General features: G+C 42.4%; 1 protein-coding gene across 2 annotated transcripts; it reads right to left on the bottom strand.

Moving 5' to 3' along the window:
* Positions 1 to 7,352: 7,352 nt before the first annotated feature.
* On the bottom strand, positions 7,353 to 14,463 carry LOC122914100. Of its 2 annotated transcripts, none has more exons than XM_044260734.1 (2): positions 14,378 to 14,458; positions 7,353 to 9,370 (listed from the first exon to the last, which is right to left on the bottom strand). In XM_044260734.1, exons 1-2 carry the CDS (start codon positions 14,436 to 14,438, stop codon positions 8,796 to 8,798), a joined length of 636 nt encoding a protein of 211 aa, XP_044116669.1. In that variant the 5' UTR covers positions 14,439 to 14,458; the 3' UTR covers positions 7,353 to 8,795. The 2 variants fall into 2 exon arrangements, 1 of the variants encoding a protein (XP_044116669.1); XR_006385771.1 differs by lacking the exon at positions 7,353 to 9,370 and adding an exon at positions 9,411 to 9,435 and having other exon boundaries at positions 14,378 to 14,463.
* Positions 14,464 to 20,977: the final 6,514 nt, after the last annotated feature.

The following is a 20,977-nucleotide window of genomic DNA, read 5'->3' as shown; positions in this document are numbered from 1 at the left end:
TATACTTTAACAAGTGATATTAACATCCAATGTTCCAAACTCTGCTTTTAACACAAACTCCTATAAAGAATGCAGTTGTGTAAAGTTGCTTATGGAGGAAGCAAGTCTTCTAAAACTAGTTTTAAAAATTCTGGTTTTCTGACAAGAGATCAATTGAGCCCCAGTATTCTCCTCTAAATATGGAATGTATCACTAACTTCTAGCTTTCTAGAAAAAGAAACTTTAAGGATATGGAAATTACTGTTTGTCTCCTGGAGTCGTGTTTGGGTGTATAATTAGGCAAAGCCATAATCTCCCTGCCAGGATCTGAAATAACAGGTTTGCATACTTCTAAACCTGCTTAACACAAAGAAACCCACTATATGTACCAGTACATACATATTAGCTAGTATGTGAGCTGAATCTTGACCAAAATACTAACTGCATAACTAGTCCTCCAAATGTATATTTGCTAATTAACTGAACATACAGCTTTAACTACTTGGAATATAAGAATATCCTCTTAGGGGCACATACCTCAATATCATCAAAGCCATCTATGAAAAACCCACTGCAAATATCATTCTCAATGGAGAAAAACTGAAAGCTTTTCCACTAAGGTCAGGAACACGGCAGGGATGTCCATTATCACCACTGCTATTCAACATAGTACTAGAAGTCCTAGCCTCAGCAATCAGACAACAAAAGGAAATTAAAGGCATCCAAATCGGCAAAGAAGAAGTCAAATTATCACTCTTCGCAGATGATATGATACTCTATGTGGAAAACCCAAAAGACTCCACTCCAAAACTGCTAGAACTTATACAGGAATTCAGTAAAGTGTCAGGATATAAGATCAATGCACAGAAATCAGTTGCACTTCTCTACACCAACAACAAGACAGAAGAAAGAGAAATTAAGGAGTCAACCCCATTTACAATTGCACCCCAAACCATAAGATACCTAGGAATAAACCTAACCAAAGAGGCTAAGAATCTATACTCAGAAAACTATAAAGTACTCATGAAAGAAATTGAGGAAGACACAAAGAAATGGAAAAATGTTCCATGCTCCTGGATTGGAAGAATAAATATTGTGAAAATGTCTATGCTACCTAAAGCAATCTACACATTTAATGCAATTCCTATCAAAGTACCATCCATCTTTTTCAAAGAAATGGAACAAATAATTTTAAAATTTATATGGAACCAGAAAAGACCTCGAATAGCCAAAGGGATATTGAAAAACAAAGCCAAAGTTGGTGGCATCACAATTCCGGACTTCAAGCTTTATTACAAAGCTGTCATCATCAAGACAGCATGGTACTGGCACAAAAACAGACACATAGACCAATGAAACAGAATAGAGAGCCCAGAAATAGACCCTCAACTCTATGGTCAACTAATCTTCGACAAAGCAGGAAAGAATGTCCAATGGAAAAAAGACAGCCTCTTCAATAAATGGTGTTGGGAAAATTGGACAGCCACATGCAGAAAAATGAAATTGGACCATTTCCTTACACCACACACAAAAATAGATTCAAAATGGATGAAGGACCTCAATGTGAGAAAGGAATCCATCAAAATCCTTGAGGAGAACACAGGCAGCAACCTCTCCGACCTCAGCCGCAGCAACATCTTCCTAGGAATATCGCCAAAGGCAAGGGAAGCAAGGGCAAAAATGAACTTTTGGGATTTCATCAAAATCAAAAGCTTTTGCACAGCAAAGGAAACAGTTAACAAAACCAAAAGACAACTGACAGAATGGGAGAAGATATTTGCAAACGACATATCAGATAAAGGACTAGTGTCCAAAATCTATAAAGAACTTAACAAACTCAACACCCAAAGAACAAATAATCCAATCAAGAAATGGGCAGAGGACATGAACAGACGTTTCTGCCAAGAAGACATCCAGATGGCCAACAGACACATGAAAAAGTGCTCCATATCACTCGGCATCAGGGAAATACAAATCAAAACCACAATGAGATATCACCTCACACCAGTCAGAATGGCTAAAATCAACAAGCCAGGAAATGACAGATGCTGGCGAGGATGCGGAGAAAGGGGAACCCTCCTACACTGTTGGTGGGAATGCAAGCTGGTGCAACCACTCTGGAAAACAGCATGGAGATTCCTCAAAATGTTGAAAATAGAACTGCCCTATGACCCAGCAATTGCACTACTGGGAATTTACCCTAAAGATACAAACGTAGTGATCCAAAGGGGCACGTGCACCCGAATGTTTATAGCAGCAATGTCCACAATAGCCAAACTATGGAAAGAACCTAGATGTCCATCAACAGATGAATGGATCAAGAAGATGTGGTATATATACACAATGGAATACTATGCAGCCATCAAAAGAAACGAAATCTTGCCATTTGCGACAACATGGATGGAACTAGAGCGTATCATGCTTAGCGAAATAAGTCAAGCGGAGAAAGACAACTATTATATGATCTCCCTGATATGAGGGAGTGGTGATGCAACATGGGGGCTTAAGTGGGTAGGAGAAGAATCCATGAAACAAGATGGGATAGGGAGGGAGACAAACCATAAGTGACTCTTAATCTCACGAAACACACTGTGGGTTGCTGGGGGGAGGGGGGTTGGGAGAAGGGGGGAAGGTTATGGACATTGGGGAGGGTATGTGCTTTTGGGTAAATTGGAAGGGGAGATGAACCATGAGAGACTATGGACTCTGAAAAACAGTCTGAGGGGTTTGAAGTGGTGGGGGGGTGGGAGGTTGGGGTACCAGGTGGTGGGTATTATAGAGGGCACAGCTTGCATGGAGCACTGAGTGTGGTGAAAAAATAATGAATACTGTTTTTCTGAAAATAAATAAATTGGAAAAAAAAAAAGAATATCCTCTTAGTTCCTTCAGTTGGGTAACACTGACATGTGAACTAAATGTGCATTGATTGCAATTGTCAATTCTGACAAGCTATCTATTTGCTGTAGTCTGCAGAATTCATACAGGGTAAGACTTGGAACTCCTATGTAAACACATTGTGCTAAGGAGCACAGATAAGGTATTTAAAATAAATGTTGGGGTGCCTAGGTGTTTAAGTCACTTAAGCATCCAACTCCTGATTGCAGCTCAGGTCATGATCTCAGGGACCTCGGATCAAGTCCCACTTTGGGTTCCATACTCAGGGGGCAGGGAGAAGTGTGCTTGAGGATTCTCTCTCTGCTGCTCTTTAGCACACTTGTTTGTTCTACTTATTTTTTTTTAATGGCTTAAGTCCTCCTGTGAGAGGCACATTGTTCACAATTCCACAATCTCTAGGTAACCGTGGGGCAACTAGCATACAGGTCTTTGGAGTGCTTTAAGCTGCACTTGAAATTGTCCTCCATAGCGTTTTCAAAGCTCTAGACTGTAATGAGGGTGGGAGTCAAGTTAAAACAAAACAAAACAAAAAACCTACTAAAACCAAGAAAGGTGGCATTTTGCCAAGAGCCTTAATGAAACACGGGTCTACTACATAATCTGAGTCTAAAAAAAAATCAGGGGCTGGAAGTCAAGTAATTTAAATCAAATTTGTTCCAATGCAATATTCAGAGTACTTTACAAACTAATAACATTTATTATGGCAGGAGATGCTTGCTTAATTCTGTGAAAGAGGTTGTATGACCCTGAAACAAGTGATCCAATTACAATACCATCTCCCAGAACTCCTTGCAATCCAATATAAATAAAATGGGTCACTGCCAGATTGGATCAGAGCATTTCCTAATGTCAGATAAGTTATCTTTCATGGATAACATTAAACCCATTCCAAACTGGGAAAGTCTTCCTTATAACTAAACTTAGTCTGAGAGATTCTGGTTGAAGAATATGAGCTACCCATAAGAATCGGAGATACCCATAAATTTAGCATCCTGCAGCTAGGATTCTGAGGCTTTGTATTGTCTAGCTGCAACTCTGCTTTGAAGTCTCAGGAAAACAGAAAAACACAATGTCCTGGCAACAGAACCTCTCTACAAAGGTAGAAGAGAGAAGTTCTGAATAAATACTAGCATGTGATGCACATGACAAGCAACAGTCATGATTACAAAGACAGAAATTACAAATTACTAGAGATTACAAATTACTAGAGATTACAAATACAGAAATACTATACACTTAGCATGCATGTAATGGGTATATCTACTTGGCTATCAAGATAGACAATAATGAAGAACTTAATAGCACTTCTGGCCGCCTCATCCTAAATTCACCTGGTGGTTGAGATAGCCACCTGTGCTTAATTGCCTTTATCCAAAGGAAAAATTTCTATCTTCAGAATGAGAAGTAGATTTGCAACATGGAGACAAGTATTAGCTGAAAAGTGCAGCCATGAGCATCTTTACATGTCTACTACCATACATGTTGGCCTCTTGGCACTCTTAGAAGTCAAGGTATAGCGTAAACAAAATCAGTCTCAGGAGACAATACCAAACCATCAGCCAAAGTCCTTGCATTAACTTACACCATAGGAGGAAACTCTGAACCAACATCCTCTCCAACTTTTAATTTTAGACCTTTAATTTTCAAAAACTAATTCACTACAATTTTGATGTATATTTCTGAGCATGAGTCACTTCTCATGTATTTAAAGATTTTCTTCTCTGTGAAATAACTTGTCATTTTTGTCTCTTGATATTGATTCTTCATGGTAGTTCTTTATAAGTCATTTGTGTATATCCTGAGTTTCCATTTGTAACCTCTCAATTTAAGGCAGTTCTTGAGAATTTAGTCAGAAGTTCTAACTTTCTTGTAGATCTTTTTTGAAAAGTTCATCGATCCCAAGGCCTGAAACTTATACATATTTCATTACCAAGAATTGAAATGTTATTTTCATATATAAATCCTTAATATGTGGAGCTTATTTTTACATATGGAATAAAGTAGTATTTTTACATATGGAATAAAGTAGTCATATTTTTACATATGGAAAAAATTTACTTTCTATGTAAATGATTTTTTCCCCAGCTGGACTAATTGAATAGCCCTCCTTTCAGTAAGTGACCTTATTGAGTTAAGAAAATATTGTGTACAAAGAGCTCATGGTCTTCTTTAGGAGTCTGCTGTCTGAGACTATACCTGGACTTGGGGGGGCCTGAGAGACTGGTCTTGGATGTGTATAGCTGAAATAACAAGACTCTCATAGGAAATCTATGCTGTGATCTATACCAAGATGGAATATAACGTTTCAGCATCATCCTTAACAACTCTTCATACCCCTGTGGGTATGTGGGATCCAAGAAGCTGCAGATATAGAATGTACCAGTGGGATTGAGCATGGTGAGCTGCTTTATGCCAGGTTAAAATTTATTTTGCCTTATGAAGATACTAATCCAAGTGTGTGTGACTGCTGCTAGTAATGGTTCATCTGCCCTAATCCTACTTCAGTGGGTTGTTTACCTACTGGATTAGTTGTTTCTTAAACAACATCTGCCCTGTGAGTTCACTTCCCTGGTAGTATTGGCTACTATCAAACAATATGTGATTCACATGGCACTGCAGATTCCCAGCACCAATGAGCAGGTGTATAAGCCCCAAAACAAGTGCCCAAGGTGCCAAATTTAGATAGTAAATCTTGTCCTTTCCCACAAAAGTCTAAACCTTCTGTGTTCCCTAGGGAGAAGACTTAAAGGAGAAGTCTCCTTGGGTAACTTGTCAATTTTGAGAATGTCAGAGGGTAGGGATGCAGGTACTTGAGGTTAGTTGTACCCTACCTGTTTCTCATGTGACCTCATCAGCACAGAGCTGCTCTATGATGGGACTTCTGAGGACAACGGAGTCCACACAAACAAGTGTTAACTAGACACTGCTTATTCCAAGGCAATGCAGGGGAAGAACAAGACCCAAGATCCCGCTGTCTGTTATTGATTGCATTTTCCCACAGCCATGCTTGGAGGTCTCTCTTCTATCTCAGGCCAAAGTTACTGTCCCCAACCTGCTGGTTCTTTCCCATCCCAACCTCCCCCAGAATTTCAATTTCTGTCTTAGTTTCCCATTTAGGGTAGAAACCTTTGAGATTGATCTTGGAAAGCAGCCAGCAGTTATACTGGTCTACCATTTAAGATTAAGAGCCCTGTGGACCTCACACCTGGAAAGACCTTCTCAGATGCTCAGGAGGCTCAGTCTTAATCTTTCACAATTACCCCTGTGGTGCTAATTGGGTTAGCCTTCGACTTCATGTTGGAGGTACTTGTGTGTGATACTGCGCTGTAGAACTTTGAAAAATATTTTCAGGGGTGCCTGGGTGGCTCAGTGGATTAAAACCTCTGCTTTCAGCTCAGGTCATGATCCCAGGGTCCTGGGATCAAGCCCTGCATTAGGCGCTCTGCTCAGCAGGGAGCCTGCTTCCTCCCCTCTCTCTGCCTGCTTCTCTGCCTACTTGTGATCTCTGTCTGTCAAATAAATAAAATTTTAAAAAAATAAGAAAGAAAAATGTTTTGATCTGTGTATACACCTACTTATAACCATGCTGAAAACATATCATTCAGTAGCACTCTGTGTTAGAGGTATAGTCTGAGTAGGAAGCTATTTTATCTTGTGTATGAAGCAAATCCCACTGTTTGTCACAAAGCCTGTGCAAAAATATAGCCATGAATGTTCTAATAGTAAATCCTTTGCTTGGGGATGAAAATGTCCATTTTAGGTAACAAATAACAGATTTTCTAAGAGTGGGCTTAGTAGAGCTGAGCAGAAGACTGCCTCATGGAACAGAGATGGAGAATGGGACCTCCACACAAAAGATCCTAGCAACTCAGGTAGTCCACACAATGAACATTCAGCTGAGGGGCTGAAGTTCCCCCAGGAGTATTCCTTTTTTTTAACTTGCTCTTAGAACCCAGAGCTGTTCAGAAATTTTGCCCTTGTAAGGGCCAGGCAGTTGATAATATATCCTTTGTATTCTCATCTATTCTAAGTCCAGAAGTTGGGAGGGAAAGAGAAGTAGCTTAGAGTAGAAACCTAAATTCCCTATCCATAAGTAAACTTCACATATAAACAAGCTTCTACAAAGAAATTGAGGAAATGGAGTTGTAACAATAGCCTAGGACTGCTCTAATAGATATTCTTGTGCTCTCTCACTTCCATAAAGTGCCACCGATTCTGAGGAGTGCCTATGGTAATATCAAGAGAGTGGCTCTGCCTAAGGCTGCACTTTGAACTCAGTTGGTATAACACATATTTGACACTAGGTCTTACAGATTTAGATCAGCACTAGAATGTCCCCCAGGTCTTCTGTTCTAGTGTAAGAAAGGCATTGTTGAGCTGCTTACTGAGGATTGTGATGCTTATGTGACTTTTGTTATCTTAAATTATGGCCCTCAACCCGCAAGGACGACAATCAGCCTCGTTGTCTTGTGCTCTTTTCTTTTTTTATTTTTCCAGCGACTTGCTTATATATCCTCACACAGCCAATGAGCGCATAGGGTACAGAAGGGGGCAAATCACAGGGGGAGCCTAAGCAAGATGACTGAGCCAGCAACCAATGCTATACGCTTCCTCTTAGAGCGTTCTGCTTAGTCTTATGAGGCAACTTTTCTTGGCAGCTCGCCAGGCGCCATCTTTTAGTGGCGGAGGCCACCCTGGCCAGGGGCCTGCCTCCAACATCTCCCCCTTTTTTCTATTATGGCGGGGATCGTGCCTGCCTTAGGTTGTCAGTAGCGGGAAATACCCTTACCCGTCATCAGACAACAGATATCAATGATCTGTGTCCTGTCTTAGGTTGGTATATTTCCCCCACCAATCTTACCCGTCCTTGACTACCGATCCAGCATGCTCAGCCATACTTGGGCAGAAGTGCCTGTCTCGAGAGCTGCCAAGGCTTGCACTATTACGCATTGTTGTTCCTGTTGCTGTTGCCTCCAAGCAAGCATTTTTCTTGCTAGCAGAATTATGCCTACTAAGAGGAGTAGTACAACACCGAATAGGCTGGTCCATTCTTTTGCAAAGGTGAATGCTTCTTTTAGGATTTTGAGCATTTCTGGGAGAATTACAATATCTACTCTGGTATTATTAATCCTGGTTATTTATATCAACAGATGTTGGGTGTAACTTTGGAACTCTGCAGACCAATTTCCCTGCAAGTACTGGGAGAGCCGTTGGGAGGCATTTCGTATCTTGCTAGTGTTCTTGTAAGTTATAGGAGTAACAGATTGCCGAAAAAGGTGCTATACATCCCAATCCCATTATTTCTCCCAATAGGTCCAATTGTTCTTGTATTAAGTCCACTCTCTGGTTGATTATCAGGATACTGGCTTGCAAATGTGCATTGAGCTGAGTCTGTGTTCGAAGGGCTGCTACTGTTCCTTCTGCAAGGGTGTTTACCGCTTCTGCAGTAGCAGCTGCAGTTAAAACGGCCACAGCTGCCACGATGGCGGCTGTAATTCCAAAATCCCTCTTCTTCCTGGATAGCACCACCGGTAGCTTGTCTTCTGGAATGGAAACTGGGATGGGAACATAGGTAGGAATGTGCATTACCACAGCTAGTGAAAAGGCTGTAACGTTCCAGCACTGGGAAAGATAACAATTGTCTGTGCAATTTAAGTTTTCTGTATGTATACTATCATTAGTTAAAAGAAAGAGGAAGGGTGGAGACATGCATACAGGCGTGGGTTGATATATTTTATCAGTAGCATTATTATGGCAATTTACTTTAACTGTATTCTCAAAGGATGCCGTATTATTTTGTTCATAAGAACAGTTGAGGAATTTTCCGGAGATGTCCGTACACGCTCCAAACAGGTTACAAAGTAGCCATGCATCAAAAGGGGATGAGGGGTTGCCCAGCGTAGGATTTTGATAGGAATAATTTAATTACACCCAGGAAAGGTTGAATTCTTAATAGTAGGGAAATGTGGAGTGAAGGTAAGGCTATGCTTACAGTTGACATATACTGATCGTAAGGTGCTCTGGCAGCCGGACCATTCTGGCGGCCATGTCCTTTTCGATGTACATCTAGGCAGCTTAATAGGTTGATAAGGCCCTAAGGCATTAGGAGGTTTTACAGGGGCTAGGCCTTGGACCACAGTAACATTGCCTTTATCTGAAGTATGGTTAAAAGGTTGAAACTGTCCCAAGGTCTGATTGCTAAGGAGGATACAGTCTGGGCGGAGTTCTGCAGATGTATTGAGGTATAGCGAAAAGCAGAGGGTGCCCGACAAGGGGATAGTGATCTTAGACGCCTTAGCAATATCATTGGTTAAATGAATAGTAGGTAGCCCTATAGTTGAGTTGGTAGTAAAGAAAGGAGGGAACCGAAGAGAGGAGTCAGTAACCGGTGAAGGATATGGCCAAGCTTTCACCACCGCCCACAGTGCTCTAGCTTGCGTCTGCCGCAGGAGGAGCATTATCCCCACGATCATCCTCATCATCATCAGCGTCGTGGCTGGTGGCCAGGGGCAGAACAGCGCGTATCAATCGTTCTGGAATCCAAATTGGGGTCTCCTTTTCCTGTGGAAAGACACACACAGACCCCCTACTCCATACTAACACTGGGTCTGGTCCATTCCATTTTCCTGCAAGGATGTCTTTCCACAGGACTAACGGCTTGGGGGGAGCAGCAGCGGCATTTGCATGTCTATCTGCCACTGATTTACCTTCTTTGTCCAGCGTTAAAAAATTTAAAATAAAAAGAATAGTACTTAGTTTATCTTTTGGGGACCTGAAGGTGTCCCCTATTCCTCCTTTTTTTTTTCCAATTTATTTATTTTCAGAAAAACAGTATTCATTATTTTTTCACCACACCCAGTGCTCCATGCAAGCCGTGCCCTCTATAATACCCACCACCTGGTACCCCAACCTCCCACCCTCCAGCCACTTCAAACCACTCAGACTGTCTATTCCTCCTTTTTGTTTATAAAGTGCATTTTTAATGGTAAGATGTGCACGCTCCACGATGCCCTGTCCTTGTGGGTTATAGGGTATTCCGTGTATTAATTGAATCTCTAATTGTTGTAGGAAACTTTTAAAGTGTTATGATGTATAAGCAGGGCCGTTAACTGTTTTCAGTTGGTGGGGTTTTCCCCATGTCGCAAAAGCTGAGAGACAATGGGATATTACATCCTTAGCCTTTTCTCCCGTATGTACTGAGGCAAAAATTATGCCAGAGCAGGTGTCAACGGAGACATGAACGTATTTTAACTTTCCAAATTCTGTAATGTTGTGACATCCATTTGCCATATATGATTGGGCAATAGGCCTTTGGGATTAACTCCCAAGGATGGTGTGGGTATCAGAGTTACAGTTTTTGCGGGAGACTATTATGTCTCATGCTTGTGCCTTTGTTATTTTGAATTTAAGGCGAAGAGTCAAGACATTTACATGGAATAACTTATGATATGTTTTGCTTGCTCTATAGGGTCCTTAAGAGCAAAAATGAGGTCTCCTCTGGTTAGTGAATCTGCCAATCAATTGCCCTCTGACAGAGGACCTGGCAAATTTGTGTGGGCCCGTATGTGGCCAATGTAAAATGGAACCTTTCTATCCCAGATTAAAGTCTGGATTTCCTGTAATGCTTTAGCAATTGTGGAACGAACATTAATAGTACCCACATTCTCAATAACAGAGACAGCTTGAACTACATATTTGCTGTCTGATAGTAGGTTAAAGGGTTCTTGATCAAACATTTGAAATGCCTTTGTTCCTGCAAGAAGCTCAGTCTCTTGAGGAGAGGAGCTAGGAAACAGAAATGTCCAATTTTTATCCTTAGTAACTATAGCTCCTATCCCTTGTTTTGAGCCATCAGTGAATATGAGCTTCACATTAGGGAGGGGTTCTCTATGTGTAACCTTGGGGTAGATAACTGGATTGGATAAGCTGAATTGTAACCAGGGATGTGAAGGGTAATGATTATCAAACTGGGCATATAATGTGGTCAATAGAATGGTCCAGTCATTATCACAGGCAGCCAAGCAGACTATTTGCTCCTGTGTATAAGGTGTTATAATAGTATCTGGTTGCTTGCCAAAGGCTGTAACACTGGATTTTATTCCTTTAAGTATAAGTTGTGCTATACCACTTGGGTACCAAGGTAGGACTTTCTTTGGAGAATGAGCTAAGTTAATCCATGAAATAGGGCCAACTTGCCAAAAAACTGCAGATGGAATCTGTTCTTGAATGATCTATGTGAAGAGATACCTTTAAGGGTTTAACCTTGGTATCTTCTAACCTAGTTCCCAGATATTCCTTGATAGGTGTTACTTGTACTTTCTCAGGTGCTATATAGTCCAAATTTATCAAAATGCTTGAAGAGGAAGGAAAGGGCTTCTTCAATATATTGTATTTTCTTATAACATAACAATATGTCATCCATGTAATGATATAAGATTAACAGGGGAAAGTGTTTTCTTACTACTTTTAGAGCGCGGTCCACATAGATCTGACACATTGCTGGACTATTGGTCATGCCCTGTGGCAATACCACCCATTCATAGCGTTGATCTGGGCTGGAGTGATTAATAGTGGGCACTGTAAAGGCAAAACGTTGAGTATCTTGGGGGTGTAATGGAATGGAAAAGAGTCCTTGATATCTACCACTATTGTGGGCCAGCCAGAGGGTAGGGCTGACACTAAGGGTAATCCCAGCTATACTGACCCCATGACTTCCATTTTTGAATTGACTGCACATAAGTCATGTAACAGTCGCCATTTTCCTGATTTCTTTTTTATTACAAAAATGGGTGTACTCCATGGTGATGTGGACCGGCAAATATGACCAGCAGCAAGTTGTTCCTCTACTAATGTGTGGGCGGCTTCGCACTTTTCTTTTGGTAGGGGCCACTGAGGGACCCACACAGGTTTATTATCTTTCCACTGAATTTTTAACAGTTCAGTGGCCCCTAGGAAAAACCCAGCCCAGGTCCACCTATTCTGTGAGAAGTGTAATTGGTTAGGGGAATTGGTTCAGGGACGCCCTGTAGCTGTTTCCCAAGGCCTCCTGTTCCTGAATAACCAGATTTTTTCATTAGCTGTTGAGCTTCTGTACTATAATATAGGTCTGTGGTCAATTTTAAATCCATCTGGGTTAAGATGTCTCGACCCCATAATGAAATGGGAATCCTTAAGACATATGGTTGTACCAATTCTTGGTGACCTTCCTCATCTTTCCATTGCAGTGTAGCTGCACTGCACTTGGGGCCATGGGCAATTCCTAATCCCCGAAGTGTTTGGTCAGCCTTTTGTACAGGCCAGTTTTTTGGCCACTCAATTTCATTAATGATACTGCGATCTGCGCCAGTGTCTAAAAGGCCAATAAATTTCTTTCCTCTTATCCAAAGTGGGTATAGGGGTCTATTTTCCATGCCTAATGTGACACATGCTAGGGGGGCTCCAGATGATCCAAAACCTTTTTGCTCTTGTGTGGTCTTATGACTTTCAAAAAGCTTATGACAACTAGGTAATATCAGGATTTGTGCTATTTTATCACCTGAATTAATAGCTATGATCCCACGAGGGGAAGACACCAATATCTTTACCACTCCAGTGTAATCAGCATCTATAACCCCGGGATGCACAATGAGCCCAGATAACCCAGTGGAGCTCCATCCTAGCAACAGGCCTACGGTGTTCTCAGGTATTGGACCTCTAAAGTCTGACTCAACCATTTGGGCTCCCATTTCAGGAGTTAATATGAGTCTGGTGGCGGCACGGATGTCCAGTTCGGCGCTCCCTTCTGTTGCTCGCCTTGACTCGTCGGTGGATGGTGCGTGCGAGCTATTTGCTGAAGCACCCCATACATATGAGGGCCCTAGGGTGTAGGGCCCCCCTTCCCATTTTTTGCCTCTCTTGGGGGCAGAGGGTTTCCTTGTATGTCTTTTGTTGAGCGACATTCATTCGCCCAACGGACACCTTTCCCACATCTTGGGCAAATGCCCGGCTTTCTAGGCTCTTGATGGAGCACTTTTCTTTTAGGGCATTCACGCTTGACATGACCTGGTTCCTTACAATAATAACAAACCCCCGGGGGGTATCTTTGTTTGAATTGCTGAATTCCTTGTAACCCCTGAGTTATAGCTGCAGCCATGACCTGTCCCTGAATAACGCTTTCATTGATATCCCTACAAACTTTGAAATATACATTCAAGTCCTTGTTTTTCCAAGGTCTAATGGCCTCCTTGCACCATCTATTAGCCTGCTCGTAAGCTAGCTCTTTTACCAAGGGCATGGCGGCATCTGTATCTCCAAATATTCTGCCTGCTGTCTGTAGCAGTCTCGCTACAAAGTCAGCATATAGCTCATTTGGTCCTTGTATCACCTTAGACAGCTGGCCTTGTAAACTCCTCTACCTTGAATTGTTTTCCATGCTTTGATGGCTGCCGCAGATATTTGCATATATACTGCTGGATTATGTAATATCTGCGCCTGCTTCCCCATATATTGTCCCATCCCCATTAGCATATCTAGGTCCCATTGAGGATTACCGGCCGCAGCATTTCCATGAGCTGTATCTTGAGAGTATTCATGCCAGGCTGTTTTCCACAAGGCTGCACGGGCTACATTACTCCAATCCTCTGGGATTGGTTCATTCCTGCTATAGTGTCCAACAAGGAAACTGTAAAGGCCGCCTGAGGGCCATATTGCATTACTGCTTCTTTCAGCTGTTTAACTAATTTAAAATCCAACGGTTGATGATATCGTTGATTATTTTGGTCCTCTAAAACCGGAAAAGCGGAGGTTAGGCCGCTTCCTCTCCAATCTGAGCCTTTGTCATTACCACACGTGGCACAGCAACTACAAGCTCCTTGGCACGTCATAGGATTATATGGCGGAGGGACACTAGGTGTTGCTGGAGCCGACAGTTTCAATCGTACAAATTTTGAGCGCACTTGGCGGTCTAACTCCTCTCCCGACAGTTCCTCAACCTCTTCACTAGAACTGCCCCATTCTGAGGCAGGAGAGGATCTATCCTCTTTCACTTCTGCTAGTGCCTCTGCTCCTTCCTGCAGGGCTGGCTCACATTTTGGCTTAGGCCCCACCAAGCAGCCGCGAACTAAGGTCCATATTGCTAGAGTGCCAGGTGCCAAGGGGTTTTTAAGATCCTGCTTCTTTAAGTCTTCCCCTAGGTGATCCCATTGAGGTATATTTAGTAAGCCTTCATCCAGAAACCATGGGGATATGTCCTCCACTGTTTTCAGAAAAGCCTGTGCAGTTTCTGTCTTTAGTGGGGTCCCATTAGCTTTCAGCAGGTTTCTCAAGGGCCCTTCCAGTCGCAATTTTGACACTTCAGACCCCATACTGTACACACACTAGCGAACTCAACCACACACACACACAAACTAACACATTAACATATACACATTAGCAGACATTTAATTTGCTTCCTGTTATCTCCCGCTTTGCCACAGATTTCCCACTTTTTAAACATGGCTAATGTTCCCGCTTACCTGCAGATTACCTTGCAAGAATCCTTTATGCATTCCCGGGGTTTGGCACCATTTATTGCCCTCGACCCCCATGGACGACAATCAGCCTCGTTGTCTTGTGCTCTTTTCCTTTTTTATTTTTCCAGCGACATGCTTATATATCCTCACACAGCCAATGAGCGCATAGGGTACAGAAGGGGGCGAATCACAGGGGGAGCCTAAGCAAGATGACTGAGCCAACAACCAATGCTATACGCTTCCTCTTAGGGTGTTCTGCTTAGTCTTATGAGGCAACTTTTCTTGGCAGCTTGCCAGGTGCCATCTTTTAATGGCAGAGGCCGCCCTGGCCAGGGGCCTGCCTCCAACATTAAATGTCTGAGCATTCGGAAAGTCAGTCTTCATAAAAGGTTTTTGTTTTGTTTTGTTTTGTTTTGTTTTGATATTGCATTTTTTTTATTTTTTTTCCTATTTATTTATTTTCAGAAAAACAGTATTCATTATTTTTTCACCACACCCAGTGCTCCATGCAAGCCATGCCCTCTATAATACCCACCACCTGGTACCCCAACCTCCCACCCCCCCCCACCCCTCCCCACCCCCCCCACCCCCCGCCACTTCAAACCCCTCAGATTGTTTTTCAGAGTCCATAGTCTCTCATGGTTCACCTCCCCTTCCAATTTACCCAAAAGCACATACCCTCCCCAATGTCCATAACCCTACCCCCCTTCTCCCAACCCCCTTCCCCCAGCAACCCACAGTTTGTTTCATGAGATTAAGAGTCACTTATGGTTTGTCTCCCTCCCTATCCCATCTTGTTTCATGGATTCTTCTCCTACCCACTTAAGCCCCCATGTTGCATCACCACTTCCTCATATTTCATAAAAGGTTTTATATTCATATGTGGTATTAGCTCTTCCCATAGGACTAACTTGTGAAAATGAATTGAAGATTTTGCAGTGGGATTCCCCATAATTGCATCAGAATAGGTTCTGCAAAGAGCTGTTGCCAAGATGGAATGAGATGTGTCAGAGGTTTCTTCATTCAGGGGGAAATGCCCTTGAAGGAAGATACAAAGGGATCCTGAGGTGGGAAGAAATATGAGATTATAGTGCAGGTCTGATCTCTGGGAGGGAGGGAGGTTAAGGGAAGCAAGGTCTTAAACTCTGCATTTCTAAGAAAGCTTTGTCAAGGCCAGAGATTCCCTGTGCCAAAGGCATCCATAAGAGGAGTCCAGTTCCAGCATCCCTCAAGAATGGGTGTTCCTCTTAATATTAAGCTCATTGATTTGGTTGGAAGCCACTAACTGGCTGTGGAACCTAGACAGTGCTGTGGATTTCTAAGCATAGTGATAGAGGCTGTCAGTCAAACATGCTCTCTGCAGTCAGATCTGAGCAGCATGTTTGCATGGCGACTACAATGCATTCTTCCACTGTATAGCAGTCATTCAGATTTTGGTAGCAGCACCTCATAGTTTCCATGAGCACTTGATAAGGGTAGATTAGATGAAGGTTGATGGGAGAACGGCAGCTCCAGTCTCAAACTCCTATCAGAACCACAACTTTCACTTACTTCTCCTCCCATTGTCTACTTGGAGTTCCTTTCACCCTCTACTATCACCACTGCAATCCTGGTGGCTTACCTGATGGAGTAACATGATTCTTCATTTATGAGGAGGCTAACACTTGGTAATCATACTCTTCAAATGTGGGGTTGTTGCAAATGTACACTCCTGCTTACAATATGGCATGGATACCAGAAAATGCCTAAATGGATCCCCCTGGCTTCTCTCTTACAAATTCTTCCCTGTTTCCACTGTAAAAAGCAGCTGTATTTTCAATTAGGTCAGTTACTTCTGCCAGTAAGGTAACTCCTTAGCTGTTGGTCCCTGAGCACTGGAGTCCAAAGTAGCCTGATGGCATCTGTAAATTGTAGCTCAGTAGAACCCTTGCTGTATCCTAGGAGGATCCGGATTTCCAGTATTGAAGAACTGAAGAGTTCCTGGGACAGGAAACCAAAGTCCCCTAGTAGATCATGGAGACTGTAGAATATTCTTGTGTTTACCCTTTTGTTCTGGACTTCTGTGTCCTATTGTGTACCAAGCACCAGATAGAGATCTGATTTAATGCAAATGTGGCATACTAAAGGAAGATACTCTTGTCAAGTGTTGCCTCTGAGCTGCTTATTTAGCCTTTAGAGGACTGCTCCAGCATACTGAGGCCAACTGCTCCTGGTTTGTGTGAAGTAATGTTAATTCTTGCAGTGGATTCCTGTGGCCATGAACCCTATCCTGCATATCCTACTGTGAAGAATGCCCATTCTTTTTTTACCATGTCATGTAGGATCTCTTGCCCATAAATCAGCTATTCAAAGCCCTAAAAGTACTGCTATCCAAGGCTCTGTGGACAAGAAAAGCAAATCCATATCCAGAAGTACATAGCACTGACAGTACAAACCTTCAGCATAGTTGACTTGCCATCGGGTGACCTCCTTAAGGAACAGTATTACGTCTGGGTTTCAGCATTGATCTCTACTGCTGAACTTCACAGGCAGTAGTAGCTACTCAAACTTGGTCTTTGGGACTCTACTTGGATGGGCCCACATAGTCTCCTTTGCTGTTATGGCTGCCAGTCTAATAATCCATCATACGAGTTCTGAACTGATAGCTGATGAATGTCAACTGGCACAATCACCTCAATGGCTTTGTTGTATTATGTATTATCTGGCCTGTAGGTCAGAACTGGCCCTTCTGTTCTGGATGCCAAGAGCTAAAATCATGTCCCCCACCCAGCTCCAGGCTTGGTTGGGACCCCAGAATGGAATCCCAGAGGGGAGGCAGACACACATAGCCCAGGCTCCTTGAGAATCTGGAAACATGCTAACATAAAAATGCAGCTCGCTCCAGACTACACGTAGGCAAGCAGATATTTAGTTTCAAACCCTATTATTTGTCCTATAAATCCTAGCCCTTACAGAGATGATCATTTGGATGTCTCCCTTGAGGGGAGGATGCTCCACCTAGGCCTCTAAATCAGAACTCCAGCCTGGCTATTTCCACTGGGTATCCCCAGCTAAGGAGGTTGGCTGTTTTAAGTACCTGATTTGATGTAACTTGGCCTTATTCTCATTTATTGCCTGCTACTACCTTCAGTTATGTGTAGATTCCTTTCTTCTATTAGCTTTTTATAATAGCTTTCTTCCCTTTTCTAAGCCAAAACATGGTTACAAAATCTTGTACAGAACACATGCCTCCCAATTCCTAATGGAAACCAGCCCCTGATTTTTTTTTCCTCTTTCTGTTGGTTTAATAGACCCTTCATACAGCCACTGATGTGATTTGGGGGAGAAGGACTGGTGAAAATGCTGTGGAGGGCATGAATCTAGGATACCTGCTCCTGCAACTTAAGCCCTCCGGTCTTTCTAGGTTTGATTCTGGATGAACCACTTCCATCTCTCACTGCTGCTGGAGCTGTGATCCAACCAGATACCCATTTTACCTTCTGCTTGCTCTGACCACCCTTGGACCTCCAAGAAGTTAACCACATGATGGGGTTACACATGTGAAATTTACTGGAAGCTATGCCTATGAGGGAAATGCAGAGGGAGCTAGATGCTGGGCAAGCTATCAGATCATAATGCCAGTCTGACATCTGTAGAAGACTGAAGAAAGCTAAGGAAGAAAAGGTCTCAGACTTCACTGTACATATAAAGCATCAGCAAGGACATTGAGGAGTCCTAGAGCCATAGTTCCCTGTCAGAAGTAATAGGCCTACTTTACATCCCTATAATGCCTAGTCATTAGCTATGAGCTGCTTGTGAGGAAATGTGACCTTGGCAGAACACTGTGATGGGTTTTTAGATGGCAACAGCTAAGGCTATCAGTGGATCACACTCCTACACTGATCTGGGAGGCATATTTAGAGGTTGCCACAATAATCTCCATGGTTTATTGTATGCTCTCTAAACCTTAGTCTTTCTGGCTAGGTACCCAACTGAATGCCTCTTGGATACATGCAGGTTTCACAATATTTAGGTGAACCTGGTGGTGGGTATTAAGGAGGGCACATATTAAGTGGAGAACTGGGCGTGGTGCATAAACAATGAATCTTGGAACACTGAAAAAATAAAATTAAAAAAAAAAAACTTAGGAGCATCTGGGTAGCTCAGTAGTTTAAGTGTCCGACTCTTTCTGCTCAGGTCATGATGTCTGGGTCATGGGATTGAGCCCTATATCAGGCTCTGTGCTCAGTGGTGGCTCTCCTTGAGATTCTTACCCTCCCCATTTGCATGTGCTCTCTATCTCAATAAATCTTAAAGAATACATTAAGACCGTAGAATTGAGGGACTGTGGTATTCCAAAGCCAGTCTGACAAAATTCAGTCTTTGGAGTATAAAGGCAAATTCACATGCTAGGCTCAATTCCAAAGTATAGGTGCCATAAATTGGGTCCAAGCTTATGTCCAACTTCCTTAAGTATATTCTCCTTCAGAAAATTTAAATGCTCTGCACTAAAAGAGAATAACAAGGTTTCTAACATTCCAATCTTAACCTGCTTAAATGCTAGAGCTTCAGAGGCAATCCTGGGTCTTTGAGCCTTACCCTTCCTTGCACTCCAACAAGAGGTCCCTGAGAGCCAGTGAGCTGTATTTGGCTCTTAACTCTAAACCTCTTCCCTTAGTCCCCAACCATGGTGGGGATAGGCAAAATAGGATTATGACTGGATTGGTTTTCCATTCATATGGAGAATATTTTACTCTTCCCAAATTCAGACATAAGGTTCAGGAAAAAGGAACATCATGATGGAAAGATGGGATGGGATGGGATAGAAGTTAGATATATTAGAAGAAATATGGATATAATCAGAACCCTAAATGATCACACATTTAGATACCCCAGTCGTGAGGCAATTAATGAGTAGCCAAAGCAAAATGAGAAGTCCTTTATTCAGGTTGTCCTGTAGTGATCTTTCTTTTGTACTTGACTGCTTCCCTTTATACTAAGCTCTGTGATCACTTGTATCTACTAGGCTTTGGATACACAACATCTCCCTGCCTAGTTATACTTAGGGATTTGTAATCAAACTTGGATTGAATCCAGCTCTACCCTTGTGAGAGGAGACTGAGCTGGGCATTCCGAGGTGGGAGTAAGGAGTATGTCTGCTGTATAAGGAACATTAAATATACAACCATTTAGTCCTTGGGGAAGAGGCATGTCAGCTTTTCCGTGGCTGAGTAAAATGCAGGTTAGAAGGATTAGAAGCTTTGGCGTTTTTAAACTGCCAAATTCCTGATTTTTTTTTAAAGATTTTATTTATTTATTTGATAGAGACCACAAGTAGGCAGAGAGGCAGGCAGAGAGAGAGAGAGAGGAGGAAGCAGAGAGCCCGATGCGGGGCTTGATCCCAGAACCCTGAGATCATGACCTGAGCCGAAGGCAGAGGTTTAAGCCACTGAGCCACCCAGGTGCCCCCAAATTCCTGATTTTTACTGAGTAACCTTGGACAATCCTATCAGTTCTGGGAATGTCAGTTTTTCTCCTCTGCAAACCAGAGATAATTTCTGCCTGTACAGTGTGGTTGTAAGGATTTCATTAGTAACTTTCAGCAGCTACTTAACTAGCAAAGTGCTTTATAGTCACCTTGTAGATACTGAACTAATGGTTTGGAAGGTAAGATTAATGTTCCTAGACAGGCTAGAATTCATAACTTCACCTTATTTTGTGATTGAGTCAAAAGAACAGACCTCATGATCAGGGATCCTACAGATAGATCCACGGAAACTTCCTGTTTCCTGTCCATGAAGAAAAGGCTCTCCTTTTCATGGAGGAGGCTCTCCTCTTCATGGACCCTTCCCATGCTTCAGGCTACTTGACGGGAGTGGGCCTGCAAGGGAAGTACAAGTGTTGTGTTAAGACCTGGTGGTCTTGTCTCATTACTCTGACATTCTCCCAGGCCACGTTCTTTTAGAACACTCCATGCTTTCTTAGTACAAGTGGTTTTTAGTAGCATCTGCTAAAGGCTTAAATCAAAACGGCTTTGCTTGTTGCTAAGGCCACCTAAATGAAATGATTCCAGGTTTTTAGGGTTTATTTAAAAAACATACATAAAAAAACGTACTGAGTAGAATATATTATATAACAGTGTTATCAACCAAAGCACTTGATCTATGCATTTTTTAAAAGATTTTATTTATTTGACAGAGATCACAAGTAGGCAGAGAGGCAGACAGAGAGAGAGGGGGAAGCAGACTCCCCGCTGAGCAGAGAGCCCAATGCAGAGATCTATCCCAGGACCCTGGGATCATGACCTGAGCCGAAGGCAGAGGCTTTAACCCACTGAGCCACCCAGGTGCCCCTTGATCTATGCATCTTAGAAACCTCATATGCAGTTTATAAATTAAGAGTATTCTGTCCTGTTTCCAATGTGTAAAATGTGAACAAAACTAGCTACCTCCTAAAGATGTTAGGATATCTGTAAGACTTGCATAAGTGGTGACTGGACACTAACTGCTATTTATATTACTGATGTCATCATGATTTCACCTTGAAAGCTCAAATACCCTTTAGTCTTTAAAAAAAAAAAAAAAGAAAGAAAGAAAAGAAAAGTAAAAACAACTACCCTTAGAATTTAGAGTTGT

The sequence above is a fragment of the Neovison vison genome, chromosome 7 (assembly GCF_020171115.1).
Source record: "Neovison vison isolate M4711 chromosome 7, ASM_NN_V1, whole genome shotgun sequence".
NCBI lineage: Eukaryota > Metazoa > Chordata > Mammalia > Carnivora > Mustelidae > Neogale > Neogale vison.
The sequence above is the reverse complement of the archived record's forward strand: the minus strand, read 5'-3'. Positions and strand labels throughout refer to the sequence as shown.